Raw genomic sequence first — 27,724 nt, 5'->3', positions numbered from 1 at the left:
GCCAAGTCGAAGAAGCGCTGCTGCCGTTCGTAGGCCTCAGTAAAGCGAGCTCAATAACGCGACGCGCCTTGTCAAACCACGTGTCAAACGCACTGCACGATGAGCGGAGCCAAGTCGAAGAAACGCTGCTGCTGTTCGTAGGCCTCAGTAAAGCGAGCTCAACAACGCGACGCGCCTTGTCAAACCACGTGTCAAACGCACTGCACGATGAGCGGAGCCAAGTCGAAGAAACGCTGCTGCCGTTCGTAGGCCTCAGTAAAGCGAGCTCAACAACGCGACGCGCCTTGTCAAACCACGTGTCAAACGCACTGCACCATGAGCGGAGCCAAGTCGAAGAAACGCTGCTGCCGTTCGTAGGCCTCAGGAAAACGAGCTCAACAACGCGACGCACTTTGTTCGCCTCCGCAGACCTCAAGGCTCACGCACGCGTATTTCCGGTTTGCGCTTTCACGTTCAGAGTCTACAGCTCGCCAGTGGCGTCACGGCGCGGCGCGTCTTGAAACTTCCATGCCGCGGGCTTTGTATGCGCACGACAGATGGCGCGGCGGTACGTTCTCGCAGATTCCCACACTACTGGCGCGTAAAAGGGCAAATACAAACTGCGTTTCGTCTCGGCTAAACTTTTAGCTCTCATTCGATTGTCAAGGTAGCTCCTGGCACATGCATGCGATGCGCAAGGACTTCGTTACATCGAAAGTGCGGAGCAAAATTACTTCGTTAAATCGCGAAAAAAAATACATGGTTTTCAATGGGGAAGTGATTGGGAATTTAAAAAAATGCGTTACATCGCGAATTTCGTTACATTGAGGTTCGTTACATCGAGGTTCGACTGTATATTTTGCAGGAAATTCTCTGAAAGGCTATTTTATTCATCGTTTTCATGTAACATATATATGACAGGTGTTTCAGGGAATCCAATCACTCACTTTTAAAATTGGTTTTGAGATAAAGAGCTTTTTGCGGCATGGTAATAGCAGTGTCGGTGGACATCAAAAAACAGGCAAATCATGCTGACTAGTAAAGGGATTAACGAAATTCTAATATTTAACTTTTTAACTGCTACAGATAGGCACCTGATTGCAATTAGAGATTCGTAGTTGGCTGTTAGTAATAGCCATATCAGTTCTTAGAATTTCAAAAATATGATTACCCTGGGAAGGGCAGACGAAATGCTTGTGTCCCCTTTCATTGTTGGTGTTCTCTCCTTGTTTATTGTAATCAACAAGGTGAAATTAAATTAAAATTCACATTCTCTTCTTGGGTTTTCATATTCCTTTCACGGTGTGTACTTTCATGCTTGTCTTGAAACAATGTGTTATTTTGAAGTTACCATTTGGTACAATGGTGTGCCTATCGGATGCTTTGTGCCGTTTCTTTTTTAAGGCCTTTAATGCCTCATCGTTGTAAGCAGGGGTTGTCGGCAGAAATGTCACGCTTTTCAATTGGTCGAAATGGTTGCGACGTCACAGTGTGCGAATTTCAAACGGGGCCAGTTGTACTTTGGCTAGTAACCATGCAACCAATTAAAGGGATGGTATAGTGATGCCCCAAGTGAAATAAATAAATAAAACCGAGTCGGAAATTGGTTGTGTATGGGGAACTGAACCCGGGTCTCCGGAATGGAGATGAGCACGTTAACCACTCCGCCATGCCAATTCAATAGTTTGGAATGAACAAAGGTGCGTCCAGTGAATAGGGTGTCTTTGTTCACTCCCATCTTCCTCCTTTAACCACCGAGATATTGGTCCACCCAGATATGCAAGACAGATACATTTCCTTTCCTCAAAAACCAATTTACCGTGAGCAAGGTGTACAGTACTCCCTGGCAGCGTTCCAAGACGCTGTTCCAAGACGCTGTTCCAAGACGCTGTTCCAAGACGCTGTTCCAAGACACTGTGGTGTTCCACTCTTAGAGGTGAAGCTTAACATCTTAACCACACATCAGGGACTCAGGCAGTAACACCGGGCTTAAGGCTTTCACCTCACCGCACTTTAGGTCAACAAAGTTCCCCCCTGAATTTTTTTCTTTTGATAGTAATTGTAGTGAACTGATTTAGTCAGTCCTCTGGGGCGCTTCCTCTGGTGCGTGGCATTTCACTGGATGTGTATCCTGCAGTCCCCTTGCGTGCGTGGCCATGTGTACTCTCTCACACAATTTTCTTTTTCTTGGGCAGTGCAAGTTGGACACAGCCCTTGGCTCCTCCCCCACCGGTCAGCTGCCCAATGGGAGCTCGCCGCTGGTTTCTCGCATGGCCATCTACTACGGCAACAGCCTCGTTGATACCAGGTCAGTGTCAAGGTGCATGATCTGTCAATTGAAGTCCTCGTTTCGGACAATCTGCAACATGGGTTTTCAGTTTTCGTGGGGTGTGCGAATATTCGGGGAGTTCTGAATAAGAACCGAATATGCTTCTTATTGGCTTCACCTTTGAGTTGGGAAATAGATATTCGAAAATTTGCAAACATTCGGACGCGATCGATACTGTCGACTTTCACAAATCCAACCATGGCGGACGCACAGTACCTGGGCAACTTTTCTGGGCATCAAGCTTTATCAGGGAAACATCCTCTTTGTTTTCTTCTGTGTTACTTAATGCAGGGACCAGTCAAATCCTGTAAATATCCCACTTGGCATGTGTGGTGCGTTATTGTCTGTGCACCTCTGACATGTGGATTGACAACAATAGGAGGACCCCTGATGCTAGGCTGGACACATAGCCCAGCTGCATTAGTTTCGCTTTCTGAGCTTCATCCCCAGCCCGCAGCGGTGATGGTGGCCACATGCCGCACATACACCAACTGTGTGCCGCTTTTGGACTGATTGGACTGCAATCTCACCGTTCCGATGCCAGTGTGCATTTATCGCATTTCTGCGTTGTTCTCCCACCATGCTGGAACTGCGTGCTTGCCACGGGCTTTTTGCTGTTTGGGCAATGAGCCTACTGGCAAGGCTTTGCCATATTTTCAGTGTTTTTTTTTTTTTTTTTCGGGGGTAGGGGGATGGTGGGGAGGGGGCCATTTGGTAACTCGATGTTTCGGATAATTTGAGAGGGGGCATTTCTCTTGGTCCTTTGAAGTCTGAATTAGGCTCAACTCGCCATCACACTTTATATCATTTGCCATGTAGTCATGTGCCAGTTCGTGCCAGATTTGATCGTGTTCAAAGTTGCTCTGTCCTTGGCACACTCCACCCTGCATTGAAAGAAAGCTGGCACATGGGGACAGAAGGAAATATCATTTGCCTTACTATCAAAGTAAGGCAACAGATATTTACTGGAGACGAGGTTACTGATGACTTCTTTTGAGAATGGGTTGTCTCGGGAATCGGAAGGGAAGCGCTTCTCCACGCCACCAGCAACTGCCTACTGCCGGTGTCGGCGGCAGCCCGCTTGCCTGCAAGACACTGCGCCGAGGCAGGCAACAATGTGACGATGGGAACCGTTTTGCAAACAATGTTTGCAAGCACGAAAGGCACGAAAGCGGTCGATCACTGCAAAGTGCATGGTTTGGCTGGTGTGTTCACACCAGCAAATTTGCCCAGCCAATGAACAGGCCATCTCATGTCGAGTAACTTTGGTTCTTGCTGCTAAAACCTGTTACACCAAAGCAACGTTGCAGCAGCTTATTTTGTGCAGTGCGACAGGCTGCTGGGGAACAAATTGATCTGGCATGACTTTGTTACGCGCTTTGTTGATGTCACTGTTGTGTTTCCGCTGTATGACGCTACCTTTAGAATGCAATAATAGTATGCCACTACGAGGCGCCTTTCTTCACTTTCCCTTCAACGCTGTGTGTGTATTTAATATACAGTCGAACCTCATAACGAAGTAGCGTTGGTACCGTACATTAGTTTGTTATATCCGCTATTCGTTGTAACAGTAGACTTAAATATCGGCTCTGACAAATCCATAATTTGGCTCGTGCAAGTATTCTAGACCCTAAAATGCATTACACTTGGCTTCGAACCCACTATAAGCAAGGTAATCCTTACCTGTTTCCTTGTGGCATTCAATCAAAATAGACCGGAATGTGGGAATGTCGAATTACAACAGAACAAGGTTCGTTTGACAAAACAGATCTGCATTCATTTATTTGAAGAAGGATGTTGTTTCGTCTGGTGGCTTTTCACAGCACTGCACAGAATGAAGTTTTCCACAGTGTCCATGCACAAGAGAGTTTTGGTCGTCATGAGTTTTTCCAAATGTCCTCTCAGCCTCCTGGCCATGTCCGCGGCATCCGCACTGCTCATCGGTGGTTCATCACGTTCGCTGTCACCTTCGCTATCGCTGCTGCTGTTATCCTCGGGCAACACAACTCGATCCACAATTTCTTGACCCGTTAGCTCGGGTGCCTGGGCCAAGTTCTCATGGGCCGAAATGAAATCGTCAAATGCGACGCCTGGGAGGGCTAGTTGATCCCAAGTTTTGTCCAGCTCTGTCTGGTCTTCGGGCTGAACTTCATCTTTGGTTGGAGGCAAAAAACAAAACCGGCATCCTCGAAATGGTTCCTTATTGTGGACTGCCTCACCTCATTCCGCGACGCGTACAACATTTCGAGTGTCGTCTTGATGTTGATTGCTGTTGATCTATGTCGATAGATATTGAAAACCAGTTGGATCGCCAAACGCTTCCGGTAATTGCACTTGAGCGGACGGATGATGCCCTTGTCCAAAGGCTGCAAAGCAGAAGTTGCGTTTGGTGGCAGAAACACCAAGCATGAATGAGACTTTATGCGCTGAACAGTTGTCCAAGGGCAACAGGGCCTTCCTATGCTGCCTCTCCATGTCCTGGTCGAACGCTTTGAGCCAGTCCTCGAAAAGCTTGGTCGTCATCCACGCTTTTTTGTTCAACGTGTGTTGAACCTGCAAATTCCGGACGCCTTTCAGGCACCTCGGATGAGCAGACTTGCCATGACGGTGAGCCGTCATTTGTCAGAGCCGTCCATGTTCACGGCAATGATGACAGTCACTCGGCCTTTGTTCGTCTTGCCTCCATGGCAGGTTTTGTTCTTTACTGCCAGTGTCCGCTCTGGCAACAACTTGAAAAACACTCCGGTTTGGTCGACGTTGTACACGTTGCACTCATCGTAATCCTGGAGCAGAGGCTGAAAGTTCTCTAGCCACTTTTCACATGTCTCCACGTCGACAGCGCACCTTTTTGCCAGACAACGTGTGGCGCACCATCTCGTGCCTGTCTTTAAAACGTTGCAGCCAACCGCTGCTTGCACGGAAATCATCATGCCCCAGTGTGCAGGCCAGGCTGTTGGCCTTCATTTGAAGAAGTGCTCCCGATACTGGCAAGTTTCACGCCCTCACATCTTGAAACCACGAAAGCAAAGTCATTTCCACATCCGGGTGATGGCTAGGCCTAACTCACTTACGGTCGGCTTTTATGGCGTCCTCGGTGTTGCCCTCAATCTTCTTCCTTGTGGACAAAATGGTGGATAACGTACTTGGGGGAACGCCAAATTCTGATGCAACATCCTTTTTCTTGCGGCCACTGTCCACAGCTCTCAGTGTCTGCAGCTTTGTCTGGAGCGAGATCGCCTTCCTCTTCGATGCCATTTCGAGCGCTGCAAGAACAAGACTGGCCGCTGTGCTGATGTCAGGATGCCAGCTTCGCAGTTGCCAGTGTTGCTGCACTTGCCTTTCTTTACCACGCCTCCTTTCGACCCTTTGTCGTCACATGACCTTTCAGAGTTTGTGTGCTCTTTGTGTGCTCTGTTCATAGGTGGCACGACAATCCAAGCACACAATTTTTGTGCCACACAGCCAAACTTTTTCGAATGATAAAAAAAAGTGTGGTTGCGAATCAGCTTCCAATATTCTTTTTTTTTTTTTTATGCTACCTTCAGAGTTTTGAGCCTCGTCTAAACCAAATATTTCTTCATTACAACCGCTATTTCGGCGGATCTTGCGTTTTCCATTTCGTTATAAAAGAATGAATGTCACTGAAATGAAGCATGACCAACCAGCGCTGTGTTGTCCTTTTCCTCCTTTCCTCTGCTCTCTTTTTTTGGCCTTCGGCCTTGCGCTGTTTCAATCATATCATGTACAACCAACTCGCCCATCAGCTCGTGCTTTCAAACCAAAGTTTGTATCTAGTTCGCTATAACCGTTAATTCACTATATCAGTGTTCGTTATAACAAGGTTAGACTGTGGCACATTCCTGGCAGTTTTTTTTTTTTAATCTTTGCCCTGAATGCCTGCACTAGGCATGGTGGGTGACTATTGCGAATGCCTCCCACAGGCCCCCACCCCTGCCCCTGTGCTGCTTTGGGAACCAGAGCTTCCTGGAGAATCTGGAGGTGCTCAGGGAAGGGGACACCACCCTGGGCATCCGGCTGACCCTGCTCACCGAAGGTGACTCGCGTTCCCTGTACTTTATAGCATGTGTCACAACACTTTTGTACATGCTCGAGGTATTTCTCTGAGAGTTTCAGTGTCCTTACTGCCCGACACTTTTGTACATGCTTGGAGTATTTCTCTGAGTTTCAGCATCCTTACTGCCCGAGCTCATTAAAACAGCTGTTCTAGCGATATACCAATTCTTATTTCCAGCCGCCACAGTGGCTCAGTGGTTATGGCACACGGCTGCTGACCCGAAAGACGCGGGTTCGATACCGGCCGTGGCGGTTGAATTTCGATGGAGGCGAAATTCTACAGGCCCCTGTACTGTGCGATGTCAGTGCACGTCAAAGAACCCCAGGAGGTCGAAATTTCCGGAGCCCTTCACTACGGCGTCTCTCATGGCCTGAGTTGCTTCGGGACGTTAAACCTCAATGAACCGAACCAAACCATTCTTATTTCCTGCGTTTGAAATTTGTGCATTCTCCTTCCTGGCTCCACACACAGGAGTTCAGAAGTGGCTTTGGCACATGCCATACCGTGTATTTAAAAATGTTACTTCAGCAAACTTTCTTTCCTTCCTTTTTTTTTAGTAGTATGTGCAGTGATTGCGAGCCTCATTAACCCTCCCTTTTGAACCCTGTCTCGTCTGATCAGGCTTGGGATGTAATTTCAAGCATTAGGTCGAACACCGAAGTGCACTGTATTTTATTCGATCCGAATTCTTCTGAAACGATTAACGTTCCTGGAACACTTGCCTCATGTGCTTTTGGTTTTGAATACCGCGTATTGCTGCATTCAGGGTCACCCTCTAACTGCAGCCAAAAAGGAAAACAAAAGTTGCAAGTTTAGACTTTAGCCTGCATGAATGCAGGTCAGTTTTTTCATTCCCTCAAGGTGCAGAGTCCTCTTGTTCACAGTTGCTCTTGGTGCCTTTGTTGCAAAATCATGTGCAGTTTCTTGTTCTGGAGTTTCAACTCCCCAACACACTCTGAAGGTAGTGTTTTGTTGTGCTGGTATTTTTGTACTTTATTACAGTTTTTGTTTACCTGGCAGGTAAACGTTACTTTTTAAGCATTTTTTTGCATTATTTCTGCACTTTTTTTTTCTCTTGAATAATATTCTTTTGTGCAAGAAATACCCATGTGGTTTTGAAATTGCGTACTGTGTGATTCAGCCTCTGTTGTGTGCCAAAAGTATTCCAGATATTCAGTTGCCCTTTATTCTTCTTTCCATATCCATAACCACCTTCTCCTTTGCTCATGCCCAGAAAAGCTGGCTTCACCTGGCGGCTTTCAGGGCCTGGTAGAGAAGGTTGCTTCAGCTGCCTTGAAAAGCTGGGAAAAAAAAAAAGAAAAAGAATTGATACTATATTCGTACCTTGGTTCAAGATATAAAGCGAGGTGCATTTTGAAGCATTTTTTGATGTCTTCCGCAGATTTTTTTTTTGTTCCCAGTTTGCAGAGTTTAAAATTTTCTGCCACAGAAAGTTGGGGGCCTTAATGATGCCCTAGAGCTGAGCTGGAAGGCGGGTTATAGCGTAGGGACAAAAGACCACAGCATTGATAGGTGTTTGTTGAATTGGATAATTTAATATCCGAGCAGTGAGTGGTTGACCTGAGTTGTGCCATGCCTGTTTTTGTGCAGCGTATGAGGCGTCTCGGCTGTCTGGGCCAATCCAGAAGAAGCTGACACGATGCGTGTACTTTGGAGACTCCGTTCAGGTGAGGGGAACGACGCATCTCAGTTGAAGCAGAGCTTAACTCTTTCGCTACCGCGGAAAAATGCCCGATTTGGAGTGTACTGAAAGAAAAATTTTTTTCACAAGAACTATTACACCCCGCACATATTGCAATGCATGAAATTGTAGCTTATTAGTTGCACTTCTGAATGAAACAAACAGAAGAGTTGTGTGTGCAAAAGTAAATGAACATTTATTTGTGAAATTTGCTAAAAATACAAAAAAAGTAAATAGCAAAAACAAAAATTACCGGCTGCACTAAGCCCGAGCTTGATTAGAGGAAAACTGGAATATACAAACTGTTTCACATGCTTATAGCTGTCATTATTCACAGTTTCAGCTACGAGAAAAATTTACTGCACTTTCCATGGCTTGTCAAGTCAGGGGTCATGACTGTGGTGCCACTGTGAAGAGCAATAAGGGGTGGAGATGTGAAGCAGAGGTAGACTGACAAGTGCTTCACATAAGGTTTTATCTTTGTTCCTCCCTTGTTCTCTGATAGCCGAGCTTGCAGTTTGTTCTTTTTTTTTCATTCTTTTCGGTTGGTGTTGAATGGATTCTATCAGAGGATTGGGGGCGTGGACTTCTTTTCCCTCATCATACCCGAAGATTTCTTGAATGAGCTGCTCCCTGAAAGCCAGCTGATAAAATTTGGCATTTTAGGCAAGCTCTAAAACATCAGGATGGATGAAATATGTTTTATCGATGTGATTCAAAAGCCAGGACACTTTCCAAGTGTTGCCAATAGAAGCTGCCGCCACTGAATCATCCGGGTCCGTTACGTGCAAAAAAAAAACAACAAATGCGAAGAACCAATTTTGAAAAATGATTATTGATGGCAGAGGGCCAGGATTATTCTGGCATTTCAGTAGAGATACAGTCGTGGCAGGTCAAGAATTCCAATGTAAATGATGATTCCAATGAACATCAGAATTTCCAACAGATTCACCTCTTCCCATGAGCCGTCACGCCGAATTTGCTGAAAATCTTTATCCATGCATACTTATTAGTGTTTCCGCATACGGTCTTCATCATTTCCGCCGTGAAGAGCATCAAAAAAAAGTCGAAAAGTCGAGCGAATCTCCGAGCGCCGCTCCGCAGCGATGTGCCGATATGGACACCTAGCTGTCGTCTTGGTTGAAAAACGCGACGCGACCTTGAGCATTTGGCAAACTGTCTTCGCTATACATTGTCAAGACCCTGAAGCACAAAAATAAACCACTGTCATCAATTACAAACCGTATGCACCGCAGAAAACACACAGCGAACGAAAACAGAACTTGCATGCAAGTACGCGCTGTCGTTCCAGGCTCCCGAGGCAAAGTCTCGCTGTCGAAACCGAAATCTGACGTTTGTACATTGCTGCCCGACTAATAACTGCTGCTTTTGTAGCAAAAAACGAAACCGAAACCGGCCGACGTGCTCGGTGTCAGCTGTCGCTTTCGAGGAGCGCGCGGCGACGCGGACGCCATTTTCTCCGGCTGACGCTGCTGCGTCCGTTCAAAGTTTTATTTTTCACGGCGCCCCCTCATGTCAAAACACTCAAACCAAGGCTGCAATTGAAAGAGCAGTTGTTGAGCTTGCTAACTAGATGGCGGAGCACGTCCACGACGCTCCAAAATGAGCTTTTTTGCGCGGGCGATTTGAATCGATCATATGCGAACGACGGCCTATGGCGCGGTAGCGAAAGAGTTAACTCTTCGATGCGGTCATGACTGCTTTTTTTTGCAGTTCTCTACTTTGTCGTAAGGCAGTGAGTGCATGTGTAAGTCGCAAGGCAGATGTTTAACTCTTTCAGAGCAGTGGGTCAGTGGGTGGAAAGCTCCCATAGGGCGCTTTGGCTAATTGGACAGACTCGTTCCGAGTCTCCCTTTAACGACTGGTTTGACTTATCAAGCAGTCAGCTGTATTGAACTGGCCCACACATGCTAGCGTGGCACTTCAAGACGCCATAGCACTGGAGGAGTCACTTTGGGGCAAGAAATTGAACAGCATTGAAGGCGAGATAGACGAACTGTCGCACTCAATGTGAGCTGCAATGCCGTAGGTGTACTAGGAGCTCAGTTCTTGAAGCACTGCAAGCTAAGTGGTGCAGGAATTTGAAGCAGTTATTCGTTGGCGCAAAAAAACAAAGTACACTGAATGCCCACACAAGTTGTGCGCTCTTTGTAAAAGCAAATTGATTTACCGTAAAACGGAAAATTCCGTTAGTTCACTTAGGGTGCATTGCAACTCGTATTGAGTGCGACTGCCCTTGCTTTTAACACAGCTCTCAAGAGGCTCGAGTGAGCTTGAAAAAACTCTCCATGCCATCCACCATGTGGGGAAGTTTCTTGAGGCTGCTGACTCGTCTGTGTGTGTCTCTCTCTCCCCTCCCGAAACACCCAGGATGTGGTGTGGGCCCTGGGCTCCCCCAACAAGGTGTTCTACAAGGAGGAGGACAAGATGAAGATCCACGCCCAGGACTCGCACCGCCTGCTGGCTGCCAGGGCCTCCGACTACTTCTACAACTACTTCACCCTGGGACTGGTGCGTGACTGCAGGCACTCCCACTTTTCCTCCTTGCCGAGAGCATTAGCAGTTGTGTGTACCTCGATTGAAAAGGGGCCGGGAGTATTTCATTAAGGGAGGGGCAGGGCTCACTTGAGAGTGCAACTGTGTGGCTGAGAGTTGAGTTGCAGGGCCAATTTTGCCTACAATGCATGAGGTAACACTTGCTTTGGTTCCTTGAAGGGATCCCAGATGGTCCTTTGAAATAGTTCAGTCCCCACCCTATATGCCCATCTATGTGGACAGCATTTGTTATAATTCCGTGACAAAGCAGTACTTGTGCTGCAGCTGACTGATTGCAGGTTGTCATATTCAGAGCGACTCTGCGCTAAGCATATCTTTGCAGTGGTGAGGGCTTTAGGAAATTGTGAGCCGAGTTGGTTTCTAGTTCAGTGTTAAAGAAGCCGCCGCGGTGGCTCAGTGGTTACGGCGCTCGGCTGCTGACCCGAAAGACGCGGGTTCGATCCCGGCTGTGGCAGTTGCATTTCGATGGAGGTGAAATTCTAGAGGCCCGTGTACTGTGTGATGTTAGTGCTTGTTAAAGAACCCCAGGTGCATGGTAAAAATTTCCAGAGCCCTCCACTACGGCGTCCCTCATTGCCTGAGTCGCTTTGGAACGTGAAACCCCCGTAAACCAATTTAGTGTTAAAAAAAAATGCACCAAAAGCACCTGTTGTGGTCCCTTGCCCCATTGGCATGGGCCTGCATAATGAATTTGAAAGTCCTTTTCAATATGGTCACTTTCATGGAGAATTTGGTGCAGCCTCATGCCTCATGCCCATGGGTACAAGTGTATAGCAGGCTTTATCCAATTATAATGTGAAAGATGAGGCCCGAAGGCAAATATGTGCAGTCACAAAAGCATGTACCTTGGGTATCAGCATTCAGTTTCAGTTTCATACTACTCGAATGAAGCTGCAAATGCCCCTCAAAGGAGCCCCTCCAGCCATTGGCTTTGACTGAATCTCCCCTCCCCCTTGAACATTCTCCTTGGATCTGAGAGTGCGAAACTGCACGAGGTGGCACATGGATGGGAAGTAACCAGGAGTTAATTAAATTAACCACGCTGTCATGAAAACTGGCCGACGCCATCGGCTGGACGATATCTTTTGAGAGACATTTGTTGCTTCATTCTGTTGTTGTATCCAACTACAGTTAAAACTCAATTTAACGAAGTTGAGGGGAGCCGTGAATTATTTCGTTAAGTCGGGAACTTCGTTAAATTGAGTGAGGAATTTCTTGGGCACATATTTTGGTACATTCGATTATATGGTATGGTGCCATCCAGACAGCTACCGCGGCATCATATTTGTGAAGCGTAAATGCTCCCAAAATGAAACTGCGGACCGCAGAAACGACCGGCGCCGCTAGTGTGTATGAAAAGAAACAACAAAAACTGTTACTTAACAACAAACGCCCGAGGGGACTACAAATTTATTTTTCAGCGAAAAAGTTGGTGATCTTTGCCTGCGTGCGCTTTGTGAACAATGGCCGCACCGATTTCTCATAGGTCTGAAGTGCGTCCAACGCGTGTTCCATCCCCTCGTGTGCTCCAGCAAAATGCCACAGCAGATCGATAGCATCCATCACCTGACCCGGTGTCGGCACGGGAGCTTTGGCACCTGGAGGGTCATTGTCAGCGTCTTCAGCCGTCACTCCCTCCACGCTTCCTACAAGCCGCAACATATCGGCATCAGTCAAAACTTCCGTTGTGACTGCGTTTGCGTTGGCGTTCACGTAGTCTGAGAAACTTATGCCTGTGGGCACTTCATTCACTGAGCGAAGGTGTTCCCAGGCATCTTCATCCTCTTGCCCGGCGCTCGCGCAGTCTGGACCAGCTTCGGAAATTTCAAGGCCTAGTGTACCGAAACGGGCAGTCCTGAAGCGGTTGACAATTATCAACGGCCTAAATTCTCTCCAAGCTGCCGCCACCATCTCATCCGGCATAAAAATATCTATTTTCGTCTCGCGCTTCAGCTCCAGGTTGAGAAGAACTCTGTCGATGACTTGACGCTTGTATGCGCACTTAGCGCTATTAATTATTCCTTGATCCAAGGGCTGTACCACGGACGTTGAGTTTGGGGGAAGTAGCGAAGCTCCACACTGGCCAGCTTGACCTCTGCCACGTAGTGGGCCGTGCAATTATCTAGTAACAGGCATACTTTCCTTTTCTGGCGACACATGTCCCTGTCAAATTCCTTGAGCCATGTAGCGAAAATGACACGCGACATCCAAGCCTTTGAGTTGGCAACGTACTTCACAGGAAGCTTTTTGGTGCCTTTAAAACATCGTGGCCTCGCACTCTTTCCAATTACAAGCGGGTCTCGTTTTTCAGTACTGTCCATGTTGACACACAGCAAAAGAGTCAGCCTTTGTTTGCCGCTGTGGCACGCCTGCCCCTTCAGGGCGAGTGTTTTTTTAAGCAGCATTTGGTAGAAGAGACCGCTCTCATCGGTGTTGTAGACGTCGCTGGGGGCATATTTTCCCAGCATGTCGGGCACGTTTTCAGACTGTCAGTCGCCGACTACAGCCATGTTTACGCTGCTCACTTCACCGCTGAGCACTTTCCCCGACGATGCCGTGTCGTTCTTTGAAGCGCAACAGCCAGCCGGGACTTGCCTTGAATTCGTTGTCGCCCAGCAAGCACGTGAAAGAGCGAGCTTTTTATTGGAGCAGGTCTCCACTCACGGGAGTATTCTTCGCCCGCAAATCCATAAACCAGGCAAAGAGGGCCTCTTCCATTTTGCCTTGAGTAGTAGTCTTGAGCATTTTTTTGCGCTAGAGATTCCCCGATGAAGTGGCGCGGAGGATGTCATCTTTCCCTTTCAGTATTGTAGAGAGAGTACTCGCTGGAATGCGATGTGCTGCAGCCATGTCACATTTCTTCTGTCCACTTGTCACAGCATGAATTATGTCTGCTTTCTCATCCAGGGTAAGCCTTTTTCATTTCTTGCAGGGCTGCATCTGCTAGTCAGGTGGGTTAGCGGTGCACTTGCTCGCACACACCACGTCCACGTTCACAATAGCACGGCTAGACTGACTGGAGGCCCAGCAAGCTGAGCTTGACAAAGACGCGCTAAAAGGCACAGGAATCCGCACAGTGAAGACAGCAAGCGAACACAGAGCACAACACAAAAAAAAAAACGCGGTGAACTGCAACAGCGCCATCTATGAAATGTGGCACGAAACTCTTGTACCGCTGGTGCCATCTGGTGAGCTCGACTCAACATTACAACTCTCGTTTTGTGCCGTGCAGTTTGAAAAAAGCTGGATGAAGGTGTTCCGCGCTGTTACCGCAGACTCTCAATCAATAAATTTTGGGGTGCTGTCTACAAAAGACCAAAAATTAGCACTTTTTCACCTTTATTTCTCAAAAAAAGGTAAGTTAAATTGGGACAGATCACGGAATCGCTTTCATTATTTTGTGTTAGTCAAAGCATTGAACCCTATGGGCGTCTGAGGGGGAATTAGGATATCTTCGTTAAATCGGGACTTTCGTTAAATCGAGTTTTGACTGTATAGCTGCGTAATGCAAGCGTGCAGAATTGGCTGCGCGTTGCAACCGCCACTCTACAAGGTGGTGTCCTGTGTGTGCGTGCAGGACGTGCTGTTTGATGCCCAGCGGCATGTGGTGAAGAAGCTGGTGTTGCAGAGCAACTACCCGGGCCACTTCAACTTCCAGCAGTACTACCGGTGCCCCTTCCGGCTGCGGCTGCGCCTGCCCCCGACCCCCGAGCAGCGCCGGGCCACCCTGGTGGACGTGGCCGACGACCAGGACGGACACGTGGTCACCGCCTTCACCAAGGTGGGCCTACCCTCACTCACCGTAGTTGCACCGGAACACCTCAGCGGTGAAGAGCCTCGAGGCTTGAGTGTGCGGGAGGCTAGTGACGTTGATTCACAGCAGACTTGCGCCAGTTTTCAGACTGAAAATTTGTACTTTAGGTTTTTTTTCAAAACCTCACTGTCCTTCATTTATAGGGCACTTATAGGGCAGCCACTGTTAGTCGCTTTGCACCAAGGAAGGCAGGCACACATTCACACACAGCACAGACAGTACAAGTGCCTCTCTCACCCTTTCTCACCCGATACATGCGCTGCCGTTGGTCAGGCTTGGAGGCAGCTTCCAAAAGTTTCGAGCCGCTTCTTTCAGACCCGACACCGCTTCCGAGGGAATTGGAGAAGGCATCACTCAGCACACGCAGGTTTACATACTCTCCGTGGTTCATGAGTGGATTTCTCTTGATCGTTCTCAATCCTTCCATGACGTACAGGAGTGCATTCCTTTTTAAGCTGTGTCGGCTTCTTAAATGCACGCCAATCTTTCTTTGTGACACCGAAGTTGTAAAGGTAACAATGGGCAATCCATCACGACTGCAGCTGCTGTGGTTTGTACAGTGCTGGCCATAATTGCGTTTTCATTTCTTTGCCAGTGGGATGAGCTTCAGGAGCGCCTGGTGAAAGCATCTGAGCGCCCAGTGGTTCTGAACCGGACCTCGTCTACCAACACCACCAACCCGTTTGGATCCACCTACTGCTACGGATATCAGGACATCATATTTGAGGTGAGGAAACCTTAAGTATGAGTGCTGTTTGCAGTCAGTTAAACCTGTCTAATAACAAAATCATACTTTATTCTATGTTCAGTCGTCACTCACGGAATCTTCAGACTCTGATCTGGTGCTGTGCTCTGGTGCACACTCATCCCACAAGAAGTCGCGCAGCATGTCCGCTGTCAATGTGTAGCCGTTGTTCAGCACTTCAGTCATCACATAGCAAAGCAGCTGTTCTTCCAGTTCTGGAAACTTGCACGGCTTACCTCGGAAAGCGCGCTTTTTGCAGCTTGTGTTCTGCAATGCATCCTTTTGGCTGCACTATCGTCGGACGCGCTTCTCAGCTGCACGCTTGACATGACTAAGAGCAAACTCCCAGCCATGTAGGTGTTAAAGATGCACTGAAGAGGAATCGGAACTTGTATTTTTACCACTGGTACTTGATCTACACGTTCCGAGCATTCTTGGAAACTTCGAATTATTGCCCTGTGTGGCCAATTTACCCAATTTAAATCTCATTAAACATCCCGGCTCCCGCCTTTTTTTTTTTTAATTCCTCGCAGACGCTTGCCCATCGTACTAAAATTGCAACACTCGGCGGCAGCACACGAAAGCCACAATTGCGGCGAACTAACAGGCTACCACAACTCCTGTGCCTTTGGCAGCCACAAAAAGCTGGAGCTGGGGATACTAATCTCAATATGGGTAGCGGGAGAAAAAGTTGACGATGATGATGAGACACTGCCTCGGGCGCCATCCATGGGCGGCACTTGGAAGCTCCTGTGCACGTGTGTGGCCTCTGCAATCAAGCGCACCGTTGTTCGCAACCGAAGTTGATTGCGGAAGCCATGGCACGTGCATTTTGTGGGTCGTGAAAGTTTGGCTGCGGTCCTTACAGGGATTTTTTTTTTTAATATTTCCTTCGGGAAAACAGGGTGCGGCCCATACACGGCTGTGGCCCTTACACTCGTTTATACGGTATTTAGCAACCGAAGGCAAGTGCCACATGGTGATTCATACATAGTAGTATCTTCCGCATGTATAATAACACGAAATTTCCTCTCCAAATTGCCGGCTTCTGAATGTGCCTCATATTATAGTACCGTATAAACGCGTGTAAGGGCCATACTTTTTTTTTCGAGATTCGGGGGCCAATTTTCGGGGTGCGGCCCATACACGCGACGCACGAAAAAAAAATTTTTTTTTAAAGCAAAAACACACCAATCAGGGAATGAGCTTCATTTATTCTACGTTCAATCGTCACTCGCAGAGTATTTCGACTCTGAGCTGGTGCTGTGCCCTGGTGCACGCTCATCTCAAAAGCCTGTTTCACATGACAGCGAAAATGCTAGCGAATCCTGTCGCCGCGGCGGAAAAACCTGTTTTGAGTCGTCGCTGCGACGAGCGGCGAGGTTTCAACAAGTTGGAAATTTTCGCTGCGACGCGTCGCTCAATCGCTCAGTCGCTTGCATGTGAACCGGCCTAAAGAAGCCGTGCAGCATGTCCGCTGTCAACGTGTAGCTGTTGCTCCGCATTTCCATCACATAAGAGAGCAGGTCTTCTTACAGTTCGGGAAACTCGCACGGCTCGCCTCGGAAAGCGCGCTTTTTGCAGCTTGTGTTTCTCAATGCACCCTTTTGATAGCACGATCATCGGACGCACTTCTCGGCCACGTCGAATTCCCTGTCCGCCGCATGCTTGCCGCGTTCGAGAGCTGACTCCCAGCCGTGTAGCTGATAACGTGCTTGCCCATCGTGCTAAAACTACATTACTCGGCGGCAGCACGCGAAAGCCACAACTACGGAGAACGCGCTAACACGTCATAAAAGTCTGGAGCTGGCGATACTGACGATACTGATGCCGATGTAGATAGCGGGAAGACGCGGGGAAAAAAAAAAGATTGGTGGTGATGATGATGATGATGATGATGATGATGATGATGGCTGCGGCCTTGCGCGCCATCCATGGACGGTTTTTAGAAGCTCTTGTGCGCGTGCTTGGCCTCTACGATCAAGCGCTTCGCGATCAAGCGCGCCCTGGAGCCGATTGCGGAGGCCACTGCGCGTGCATTTAGAAGGCTATACCCGCCTGGGTCATGGAAAGTTCGGGTGCGGCCCTTACACGGATTTATTTTTTTTTTTAACATTTTCTTCGGGAAAACGGGGTGCGGCCCATACACGGGTGCGGCCCTTACACGCGTTTATACGGTATTCAGAAACAGAGGTACAACTGTACTCTTGCTATGACGAAGACGAAGGGGCACCGGTGTTTCTTTGTTATAGCCGGAAGCGACCGAGCCCGCAACTGTCACACGCCAATGGCTTACCGACTACTGTCTATCTGCCGCGGTGGCTCAGTGGTTAAAGCGCTCAGCTGCTGGACCAAAAGACGTGGGTTCAATCTCGGCCGCGGCGTCTGAGTTTCGATGGCAAAATTCTAGAGGCCCGAGCACTGTGCGATGTCAGTGCACGTTAAAGAACCCCAGGTTGTCGAAATTATACCAGAGACCTCCACTATGGCTTCCCTCATAGCCTGAGTCACTTTGGGGCGTTAAACCCCAATAAATCAAATCAAATCGCTACTGTCTATACAGAAAACAGCATAGCTGGTGTTTAGTCTGCCGCTGATCTGCATTGCTGCTGTCGTGGCCAGAATTCTTGTGCTTCCAGAATGGGTGTTTGCAGCGGAATCCTTACTGCCGATCCACTTTTACCGCGGTACGTGTCGGCTTCAGTGTCTAGAATACGGACCTAAAAAATGGCCGGGGTTCAATACGGATTGAACCTAGCGATACGAGTGAAAGGTCTGTTAAGCAAGGTTAACACTTTCTCAATCAAATGTCAAGGTCAAAGGTCAAGGTCAGGTACCCAGTCATCATACTGCTAAAGCTTGGGCCATACCATCATGCAGTTAAGTTCGATTTGACGTTGTGATGCATTCAAGGTCATTGTCAGCCGCATTAAAATCGGAAGTTGTACCCTGAGGATTGAAGCTCTCACTCTAAAACTCACAGACGATCTATGTGATTCATGCAGCAGAATGTGTTAGCTTTAGAGAGGGATTTCCGTCTCTGCTTTGCGTCCTGCCAACTGAGGCTCCGCACACCAACGCTGGACACTTTGCAGTAATGGGCCTTGTAATGTTAATGCATTAAAATTTGGAAGATATCTGTTCCTGTGTTCTACAAAATTATTTCTCCTACGAAGCATTAGACATGTTTTGGTTTTGTGGGGTCTGACGTCCCAAAGCGACTCAGGCTATAAGGGATGCCGTAGTGGAGGGCTCCGGAAATTTTGACCACCTGGGGTACTTTAACCCGCACTGACGTCGCACAGTACACGGGCCTCTAGAATTTCGCCTTCATCAAAGTGCAACTGCCGAGGCCGGGATCAAACCCCCGCCTTTTGGGCCACCAGTTGAGCGCCATAACCACTGAGCCACCCCGTTTTGGTTGACCTCCCGACGTGACTTATGACCATGCTGGTCACAACAATGCCATTGCATGGCTTCATCGCATGATGGCAGTCTCTTGTGGTGGAGAATAACTAAACTAGACCAAAGGCTATCATGGACGACTTATAGCCATCGGAACTAGTCTTGTGGATCGAACCATGCATCTCCTGCATGCAAGGGGGATAATCAAATGGCTAGGCCTGCTTGTGTCACAAAGTAAATTTATTTGGTGAAGAACTGGGCAGTGGCTGCCAGTTTTTTGCGATAAGAACAGTGCGGTGTTGACTGTTTTTCACGTTTCCTCTAATGCTCTATTGCAAGCGCACTGTCGGGAGCATCAAAGCAGAACTGCTCCAGAATAGTTATGGCCCCTTGCATCCTTCATGGTGCGTCGCGGTGGAGCTCCATTGCTGAGGTGTCACAGCTTGTGAGGAGGCTTCACTGCAGAAATTGCAACTGCATGTGACAAGCGCACAGTTTTGATGCACGGGTGGAAGAACAGAACCATGCAGAGAGAAGAAAAAAAAGTGGATGAAACAAAACGCCAGCAGCGTGCAAATCAGCATTTGAAATAGTGTTCAGCAGGGTTAGGTTAGCTGGCTGGTGCTGGCTGGTCGAGCTGCTGTTGCTGTAGGTTGGCTCAAATCTCGGAAAAGCAAAACCTAAACTAAGCGGTCTACTGTTCTCAGAGACAGGCCCATCCATTCGTCGTCATGCCTGCCTTCGCGCACGTCAGAGCTGCGTGAGCGACTATGCAACATGGAGTTCAGGTTTTGAAGATTTCTTGCCGTGTCAATCACACCAATACTCTGCTTCCCTTTGGGAGCCTGTTGAAATTAACTGGTGCTAGACCCATAGTGTCCAAATTGGCAAGCATGCGATGCCATAGACTTACATGGACGTTGGCCAGGACCAAGCCGCTAGTTAAAATTATCCGGTTTTCCAAAGTAACGGGGTTCAAATCAATGAGCTTTTACTGTAATTGATTTGATTTACTGTAATTTATTTGAGCAATGATTTTTCCTGAAGACTGAAACTCTTCGTGTTATATTCGTGTTTGCATTATTATGTGTGCACATGCTTTAACTGTTGGAGAACTCAGTACTGTGTTTGAATTTGAAGGAATTGAAATTGGCTGTCTCTTAAACTAGTCCTTTATTTGCCCCAAAGCTGGTTTTAATGAAATGCTCAGTGATTCGCCATTAGCGAACCAGCTGAGGCAAGCTTGTGTATTAAGACCAATGCATGTTGGCTTTATTTCTGTGGTAGCTGACAATACATGGACATGGTTATGAAGAGGTGCAAGCGTCTGGAGAGAGATTGGCTCTCATTCTTCCACCCTTGCTTTGCTCAAATGGTATTTTTTCTGTGCCTTTTGCCGCAGGTGATGCGCAACAAGCACATAGCGTCAGTGACGCTGTACCAGCGCAACGGCCGACTCCACCGCACCAAGGGCACCGCCTCATGACACCTCCTCCCCCCCGACACGCACATACCCACTAGTCACCACAACGCCCCCCCCTCTCCTCCCGCCGGACCCCTCTTCTTCTGCCTGCTGCCGCCTACATCGTCGTCACGTGAGCCTCCGCTGCGTCGGTCACCTCCCGGACTCTGAGCTCTTTGCGGAGTTGCTGTCGTTTTACGCGGAACGGAGTGCCGTTCGGTCTTGGAGGGAAACGGTCGAGGCAGGCGTGAAAGCCTCTCGCGAGCTTTCCTTCACGATTTGCGAGAGGAGCGAAAAGTGAATTGTTGCTGGGCTTCGCTTCGTCTTGGTAACGGTCCGTATTTGTGGGTTTTTAGCGCCCTGGTCCGGAGTTGATCTTGTTGCCCGACACTTCTTCTTTGGGCAGGACTTCTGACGAAGGGTGCCCCAAGAATGAGCACCGTGCTTGTTGGGGAAATGACAGTGTGCTTGCTTAAGCACGAGCAGTTTGGTTTCGTTAAGCGAGGGTGCCATGGTTGGCAATTCCCTCTTCTTTTATGAATGACAAGCGTTGTTCCGCGCTGCTGGTGATGAGGGTTAGTAAACACGTTTTCTGTTTGTTGTCGTTAAGGGCATTTACATTGTCAAAGCATGCCGACCAAGCCCACTGCAACAATTGCACTTGCTCTCTGTCCCCTGATTTAGCGGTTTTTCTCGGCCCATATGAAGTGCATTTTTACTGCGCCTCTTCTCACAACTTTTGCTGAGAAAGTTATTTTCAACTGAACCAGCTGCGGTAGCAGCTACAAGAGGCGAGCTGTAATTGGCACACCCGAGGTCGGCGATGTTTTTTTGTTTGGAATTGAGCCTTTCATGAAAAGGCAGTGTGGTTCAAGCGCTTTAAACTAGGTTTGGTGAAGCCTTTGCGTTGTCCCTGCAGTTGCCAGAGTGGAGCTGAGGTTTGCTCATATGTTTCGCTTTCTTTTCACTGTGCATAACCACTGATGGTTAAAAACCTGGTGGAGTTGATAGCTGTTGAAATAGCCAGCTTTCTTATTAAAAGAGGCGCACCTATCGAACTATGTCGGCTTTTAGAATATGAAGTGAGATCAAAGAAAACATTCATGAATGCAGGATGCAGGATACCTTGCAGCAAGTTAAAAATGTTTCAGTTTTCATCGAAAAGCAGCATGAATATGGCTTGCATCATTTCTTCGCGCATAGTTGTACGAGTAGGTGCAGCCGCCACCTTTGACATTCACAGCTGAACATCCAGCTAGGACAGTGTGACTCATCAGTTAGTGCATTTGACGAGAGTTAATTCTTGAAACGATTTGTTTAATCACTCGCAGGCCTTCGAACGAGATGTTGTAGACATGTGTATACCCTTCTGTTAATGGTGACACCTGCCTTCAAGGATCATAGCAGGTTTCCTTTGTTTGTGAACAGGCATAGACCGGCTAATGGGGGGTCACTGATACGAGGTTCTAAGTAATGGCGCTGAGTTGAAAAGAATGCAAAAATGGCGCTAAAGACAATGACAGGCAAACGAATGAGAGACCAAATTGGCTCCCGTTTGTCGCCGAGGCATTTATTTATCCTCGCCTTTTTGCGCCATATTTTCATTTCTTTTCATCGCGCACCAACAGGCGCGACTCCGACTCTCCATCATTCAGTCCATTTGATGCTCTTCCTCAAAAAACCGGACTAGCTAGCATCATTGTTTTGGTGCGAGAACCGTTCTATAATGTCGAAGCCAATAGAACGTATACAACTGCTTTAGCGGGATTTCGTGACTCCTGCGACGACTTTTCTTCACGCGGAATTTGCGTGTTGTGTATCTGCAGTAGTTTTTTAGTTTTGTTTGTGAGCAGAAGATGCTAGCAGGTTTGAGTTGTTAGGGAAGCAACGAGCTTTTTATTTTTAATTTTTTGTTCTGGCACTCTTAAAGGATTTGCGAGGGTGTGCAGGGCACCTACTGGGCCTTTAATTGACAACCACGTTTACGGCCGCTTAACCAGTTGACGGAATATTCCAGAGCAGGGCAAGTGCTGTAGCAAGCTTGACGCAACCCTCGATATCTGTTCGTTAAGGTAAAGGTTGGCGTTGCGTGGGAGCTGTTCACACTCCCAGCATTTCTTTTTGTCACACTACCTGCTCTAAGTTTTGTCACACGGCACCATAGTCAGTGTAATGTAACGGTTCCACCCCATTTTTGCATTCCCCCCCCCCCCCCCCCCATTGGTGATTGGCTGGAGCGGTGCCACGCCCCCGGTATTGCTAGGCTTGAGCCAGTAATGAAGAGGGAACGCGGGGCGTTGCATCACTTAAGCCAATCACCAATGGGGGGGGAATGCAAAAACAGAATGGATCCAGTTCTAGAATTATTGAATCATACCAGCCCAGTTCTCTGTTTAACTACAGCGACGTAAACAAATAAGTGGGCCCTAAAGCATTCTGCTTGGCACTTTGGCAATGGCTGGCTGGGATCTCTGCCCTCTCTTAGGTATGCGAAAGAGATGAGTTGCCACAGAATTATTTAGTCTTAGCACTTGAAGGAAAAAAAGCAGCAATTGCTCATCAATAATTTTGCTATAGTGTGGCAGGCCCAGGCATGTCAACTGTACGGATGTGCCGGACCCGCAGACAGGCAAAATGTTTTTCACAAAGCAGTCTGCCTCATTGGCACCCTTGCAGAAGTGGAGGTACTTGGGGAAAAAAATGAGTGTCAGTAATGCAGTGAGAATGGGTTATCAAGCGACTTTTGCTTGAAACAGTGGAATACTGTTTCCAGGGAAATATGTTTGAGTTACATTTCTGAAGGCGCTTACCAACGCCTTCAGGGCTACAGGTGGATAATAACCAAGGTCAGCTGCAGCTTTTGAAAAGACCAATCAATGGCCAGTAATCATTCCATGTGACGGAATGCAGTTCATGAGGTTCACATGTTTTCAGATGAATGAAGCTTGGAAGAAAGTTCTATGACCTGAAAGCTTGTTCAGCAGAATTCGTTTCATGGGTGTTGAAGGAATTTGCCAAAAAAGGACTTGCGCTAATAATTCAATAAGCGGAAGGTGCCACTTATCACTGGTGTGGATGAAATCCGGATCATATTTCAGTGTTTAATGTGAAGGCTACAAAAGTGCACATTTTTTTTTTTAGCGGGAGGAGTTAAAGGGAAAAATGCACGAAGATAAAGCATGCGAGTTTGTGGTAGCTGGCACTGGACGTAATGCACAGTTAACTAAGGTTTTTTTTATATACCTTGGTGTGCAGAATGCTTGCTGGTATCTCACGGAGGCTTCGAGCACACTTCCCAGAATTGCGAGCCTGTTCTAACCCCGGCGTCTCGTGGTACTTTTGTACTGGTCATGAGACATGTGCATGGGAGAGCTTGATATGTCACTCCTGGTACACGCACCAATGCACTACATTTATTTGGGGGCAGAGCCTTCCATTCGTGTACATTTTAGTGAAACTGGGAGGAATAGCAGCGTACACCCGTTGGGCATGGCCTGATAACCCAGGCAGCAGTTTTACTACTTCAGCTGAAGACGAATGTGGGTGGTGTTTTCAAACGGTGGTTGAAACACAGCACATTACCATGTCTTATAGCCAGCAGCTTGCTTGGCTTTGGAAGCTAAGGGTGCATTGTGACGTTTGGGTGTGCGGATGCTGATCAGGCTTACCTCTTGTGTGAGGCGCTGTTGCCGAGGCAGCCGATTTCGGTGGTCTTTCTTAGAGATAGTGGCGCCCTCTTGTAGTGGCCGGCTCCTTTTCCGGCATGAAATTTTGTGTGCAGTTTCGTGACCAGTAGAAACGTATGATGGCACCCTGCTGAAGCCTCTCTGGTGAGTATGTGTGCTGGATCTGGAAAGCATTCCCAATAGAAAAGATTCCGTACAGGGATCTGTAGGTCTGATGCTTCTGCAGTCGCGCTCGGTATGACCCGCAACAAATGAGTAGTAGTCGGAGCTTCTGTCACTAGTTAGTGGTGAACTTATGCATCTAAGGCTCTCTGCAGTGCATCTTACGGCGCATTCATTTGCTACAAAGCGCAAACCGCACTGTGGTCATTGCCGATGGAGCACGGGTCGTACCAAGCGCGACTGTGCATGGAGTCATGTGACTTAGTTGCACCGGGGGGTTTTCACTGTGCACTTGCGAGACGTTATTCCTGTAAATTGAACTAGCTTCGCTTTTTTTCGTTGGATACCCTTCACTTGCCTGCTGTGGTCCTCCCAACAAAATGTTGTCAAAAGCCATGCTAGTTGCTGGCGGATTCCACACCTACTTTTTCCATCTACAGGAGGCATATTCAGTAAGTCGTCGTGATGGTGCTTTATTAGGGTCGGTATGTTTGGCTGCTAGAAGTGAAAAGCCGTGTGCAGGATTTTATGCTCAGTGAAAACAATCTAAGGCAGCGGTGGAGATTAAGAAGTGGGCTCAAATTGTGAACAGGATGAAGCTGTTAGACCTCTTGCATCTACACTGTGCTTGTAGTATCTTGTGTTGTACTTTTCTCTGTCCTTTGACTGAGGAGGACTTGGCTATGTGTTGCTAAGACGTGGGCTGTTTCAACGTCTTTGCCGTCAACTGGAAGACCTGTGCCGGGACATTATTTTGTGATAAACTGACACTTGCAAGCAAGGAGCATCTTGCTTGCGCAAGTTGATTGCTTTGTGTGGATTGCTTTTAGTTTGATTTGCTGTATGGGACCTTTTGTGCGCATGCCTTCTAAGACTGAAGATCTCACGCGTGGCGTTTTTTTTTATTCCGAAGAAATGTGCAATGTTCGCGAGGAACGGGAGCAGCGAAAATGTTTTGCTTCATGCCTTACGTGCGCGACGCACCAAAATCTGTACTTTGGAGCTCAAAGTGGACATTTCTTTTGACTTCTCTTTGATCCAAAGCAGTGCATTACTGTTACGTGACGTGCCCCATTTATTTTGTTCTCTTATTGTTCCAAGGAACGTCACCGTGGAGAAATGATCAATGTATTTTTATGACGCTCTCATTGGGACTGGTTTAAACAGCAGGAATGGCTGGTTCCTTACCCATCATACTTCACATTTAACACCGCTTATTCCTGGCGGTGATTTCTGTAGCAGATGTCACATTTTGAGGCCTCGTTTGGCCTTTCAGTGTATACAATGCCCGCTGTGTGACGCACTTCATATGGACTCGCTGAATAGAGTACTATGTACCAGTGACCTGCATCAGATCACATGTCAGTCCGAGATTCTTGTTTCATACTGCTAATGGCATTCAATGCTTAAAGATGACACGTGCCAATGTTGCGTTGTGTGATAAAAACAATAAATACTGCGCTTTCTTTGAACACAGCTGGTTAATTTCCCCCCCTTTTTTCTCTGCGCGAAAGTATATCCGCTAACGTGTTTTTGTGTGTAGGGTCAGTGTAGATCCGTATGAGTATTTAAGTGTGCTTGTTCTCAGTGTCAAAGCGAAATTGCACTACTCAGCAGGCCATTCAAAAGTTTTTGACCAATGCCTTACGGTCTGGATGCTGTAATTTGGTTTAGCTAAGTTCGTCTGAATGTTGTGCTGCAACTTTTCTCTGTTTTGGCTCTGTTACTTCCCTCTTGCAGGAGTATTTTTCTGGAACCCATTTAGTGTGAGTGAAAAATATGCATGACTGGGATTACATACTGCAAGCTCTCACGGTAACGGTTAATGCCACAACCCCGAATCAAACAAGGTTTTTCGTGCTTTTCACCACATCGCTTCTTGCGCCTATATGCCGACATCTTTTAGAGTGTGACTGACCTGTGCTTTAGTTCTCTTATTTTTGTTTTAGATGGGTGCGGTGATGTATAGCTCTTTGAATTCCTATGTACATTGCTTTTAGTGGTGGTGACAGCGGCTTAGTGTTGTATGCACCTCGGTGCAGGTAGGACATTTTTGCCACATATGAAAGTGAAGTCTTTGCGGGTGTGTGCGTGTGTTGCGTTACATATTTTAACTGCGGATTTGGTGAGCCCCCCCAGAAGTGTGGGTTTTTCCTGTGTTTCGACGTTACACACGACGTTAGCATTTTTGCGCAGACCTTATCGCGCTGAAGTCGCCGAGGTGTTTGCACTGTTGGCCGATGCGTCTTGCCTGCACGTCAGGAACAAATTTAATGTGCGTGCCACGATGCGTTTAGAGCAGGCACGCCCCCCGGAAACCGCGTCTCCGGGCATTTTGATGTATTGTGTGGTCGTGCGCTGTCTTTGTACGTGACTAGTGCTCTGCATAGCCTGTGGCCACTTTCACTGAAAACACAAAAAAAAGGTGTCTGTAATAAACGCAAATAGGACAATTACTTTGGCTCTGTGCCTTTTGGTGTGGTGTACTTTATGGGGTTTGAATAACTGGGCAGATATAAATATGTTCTCCCCGCTTAAGCATGCGTGACCCATTTCAAAAGCGCGTGGACCCCACCCCGTGGTTGCGTACGCTACCAAGCCCACGCCAACCATGGCGGGACTTGCTCTGATGGAACAAAGGAATGACACACTGGCACAATGACACACTGTGGCGCTCATGTTGCTGCAACGCCAGTGCCCTCCCTTGTTAGTTAAAATAACACAACTAAGGAGGATGCATTGCGGGGAAGCGAACCAGAGGGGACAACAGAAAGCATGCCCACATCCCCCAACCTTAAATAGACCTACTTGCCTGCAAGTACATGGTATGGAGGAGTCTCCTTGTATTCAGGCACTTGAGGCAGGTCCTGCAGCGGAGGTCACGCTGACAGCATCCACGCAGTCTTCCGCGTTATTCCGAAGGCGGCGTGAAGGTCTCCGCTGGGACGACTCGCATGGCCGGTGGACTACGTGTCCGCAGGCCTGCAAGAGGATTGGTTGGTTTATGGGGTTTAACGTCCCAAAGCGACTAAGGCTATGAGAGACGCCGTAGTGGAGGGCTCCGGAAATTTCGACCACCTGGGGTTCTTTAACGTGCACTGACATCGCACAGTACACGGGCCTCGAATTTCTCCAAAGAAATTCAACCGCCGCGGCCGGGATCGAACCCGCGTCTTTCGGGACAGCAGCCGAGCACCATAGCCACTGAGCCACCGCGGCGGCCTGGCCTGCAAGAGGAGCCGGTTGACAACTGTAGGCCAGTATTCTGCAGTAGTCACCAGGTTAACAGCAGCCGGAGGTGACTGCTGACTGGTCTCGCCATGGCTGCCCCAGATGGATGCGCCAAACACGATACAGGCAGCTCCATCGCAGCAGGCGGCAGGGAGACGATGTGCACAGGACAGCAAGCCGGAGTGGCTCCACTGGATCTGCAAGATTTCTGAAACACACTCCGCATGCTTTTATTGTAGGTCTCGGGAGGAGAAACGGCGTACACAAGGGCCTCAATGCTCACCTCGCTAGCAAAACATTTCGGGCAGCTATGCAAACGCAAAGTTCGAGTGACCAAAGCCCTTTCTTGAGTTAAATGAGACTGCTCAGTTCTTGCGAGGTTACAAAACGGGTAGGCAGCAAAGTGCACCCCCTGTCAACACCACGGTCCGGTGGTCGTGTCTCTTTTGACATGGTGCAGGCAGCTCTGAAAAGCCTTAGGCCTCACTGCCATTGTCACAACGACCCTCAGCAAAAGGAAGACCCGAAACGGGTTATGTGTACGCAGCCGCGAGGAG

General features: G+C 48.0%; 1 protein-coding gene across 2 annotated transcripts in view; it reads left to right on the top strand.

Annotated features, from left to right (window-relative positions):
- The window catches only part of LOC149369889 (phagosome assembly factor 1), a 44,906-nt gene extending 18,514 nt beyond the window's left edge, over positions 1 to 26,392 (top strand). For both annotated transcript variants that reach the window (XM_089559623.1, XM_089559617.1), the window contains exons 7-13: positions 2,175 to 2,287; positions 6,250 to 6,362; positions 7,995 to 8,071; positions 10,477 to 10,617; positions 14,240 to 14,443; positions 15,072 to 15,203; positions 20,029 to 26,392. In XM_089559623.1, the coding sequence (XP_089415749.1) occupies positions 2,175 to 2,287; positions 6,250 to 6,362; positions 7,995 to 8,071; positions 10,477 to 10,617; positions 14,240 to 14,443; positions 15,072 to 15,203; positions 20,029 to 20,112 (864 nt within the window). In that variant the 3' untranslated portion in view covers positions 20,113 to 26,392. The remainder of the gene's footprint in view (positions 1 to 2,174; positions 2,288 to 6,249; positions 6,363 to 7,994; positions 8,072 to 10,476; positions 10,618 to 14,239; positions 14,444 to 15,071; positions 15,204 to 20,028) is intronic.
- Positions 26,393 to 27,724: the final 1,332 nt, after the last annotated feature.

Source organism: Amblyomma mixtum, chromosome 1 (genome assembly GCF_055824585.1).
Source record: "Amblyomma mixtum isolate Tamu chromosome 1, ASM5582458v1, whole genome shotgun sequence".
Classification (NCBI taxonomy): domain Eukaryota; kingdom Metazoa; phylum Arthropoda; class Arachnida; order Ixodida; family Ixodidae; genus Amblyomma; species Amblyomma mixtum.
This window is presented reverse-complemented; position numbering and strand designations above follow the sequence as displayed.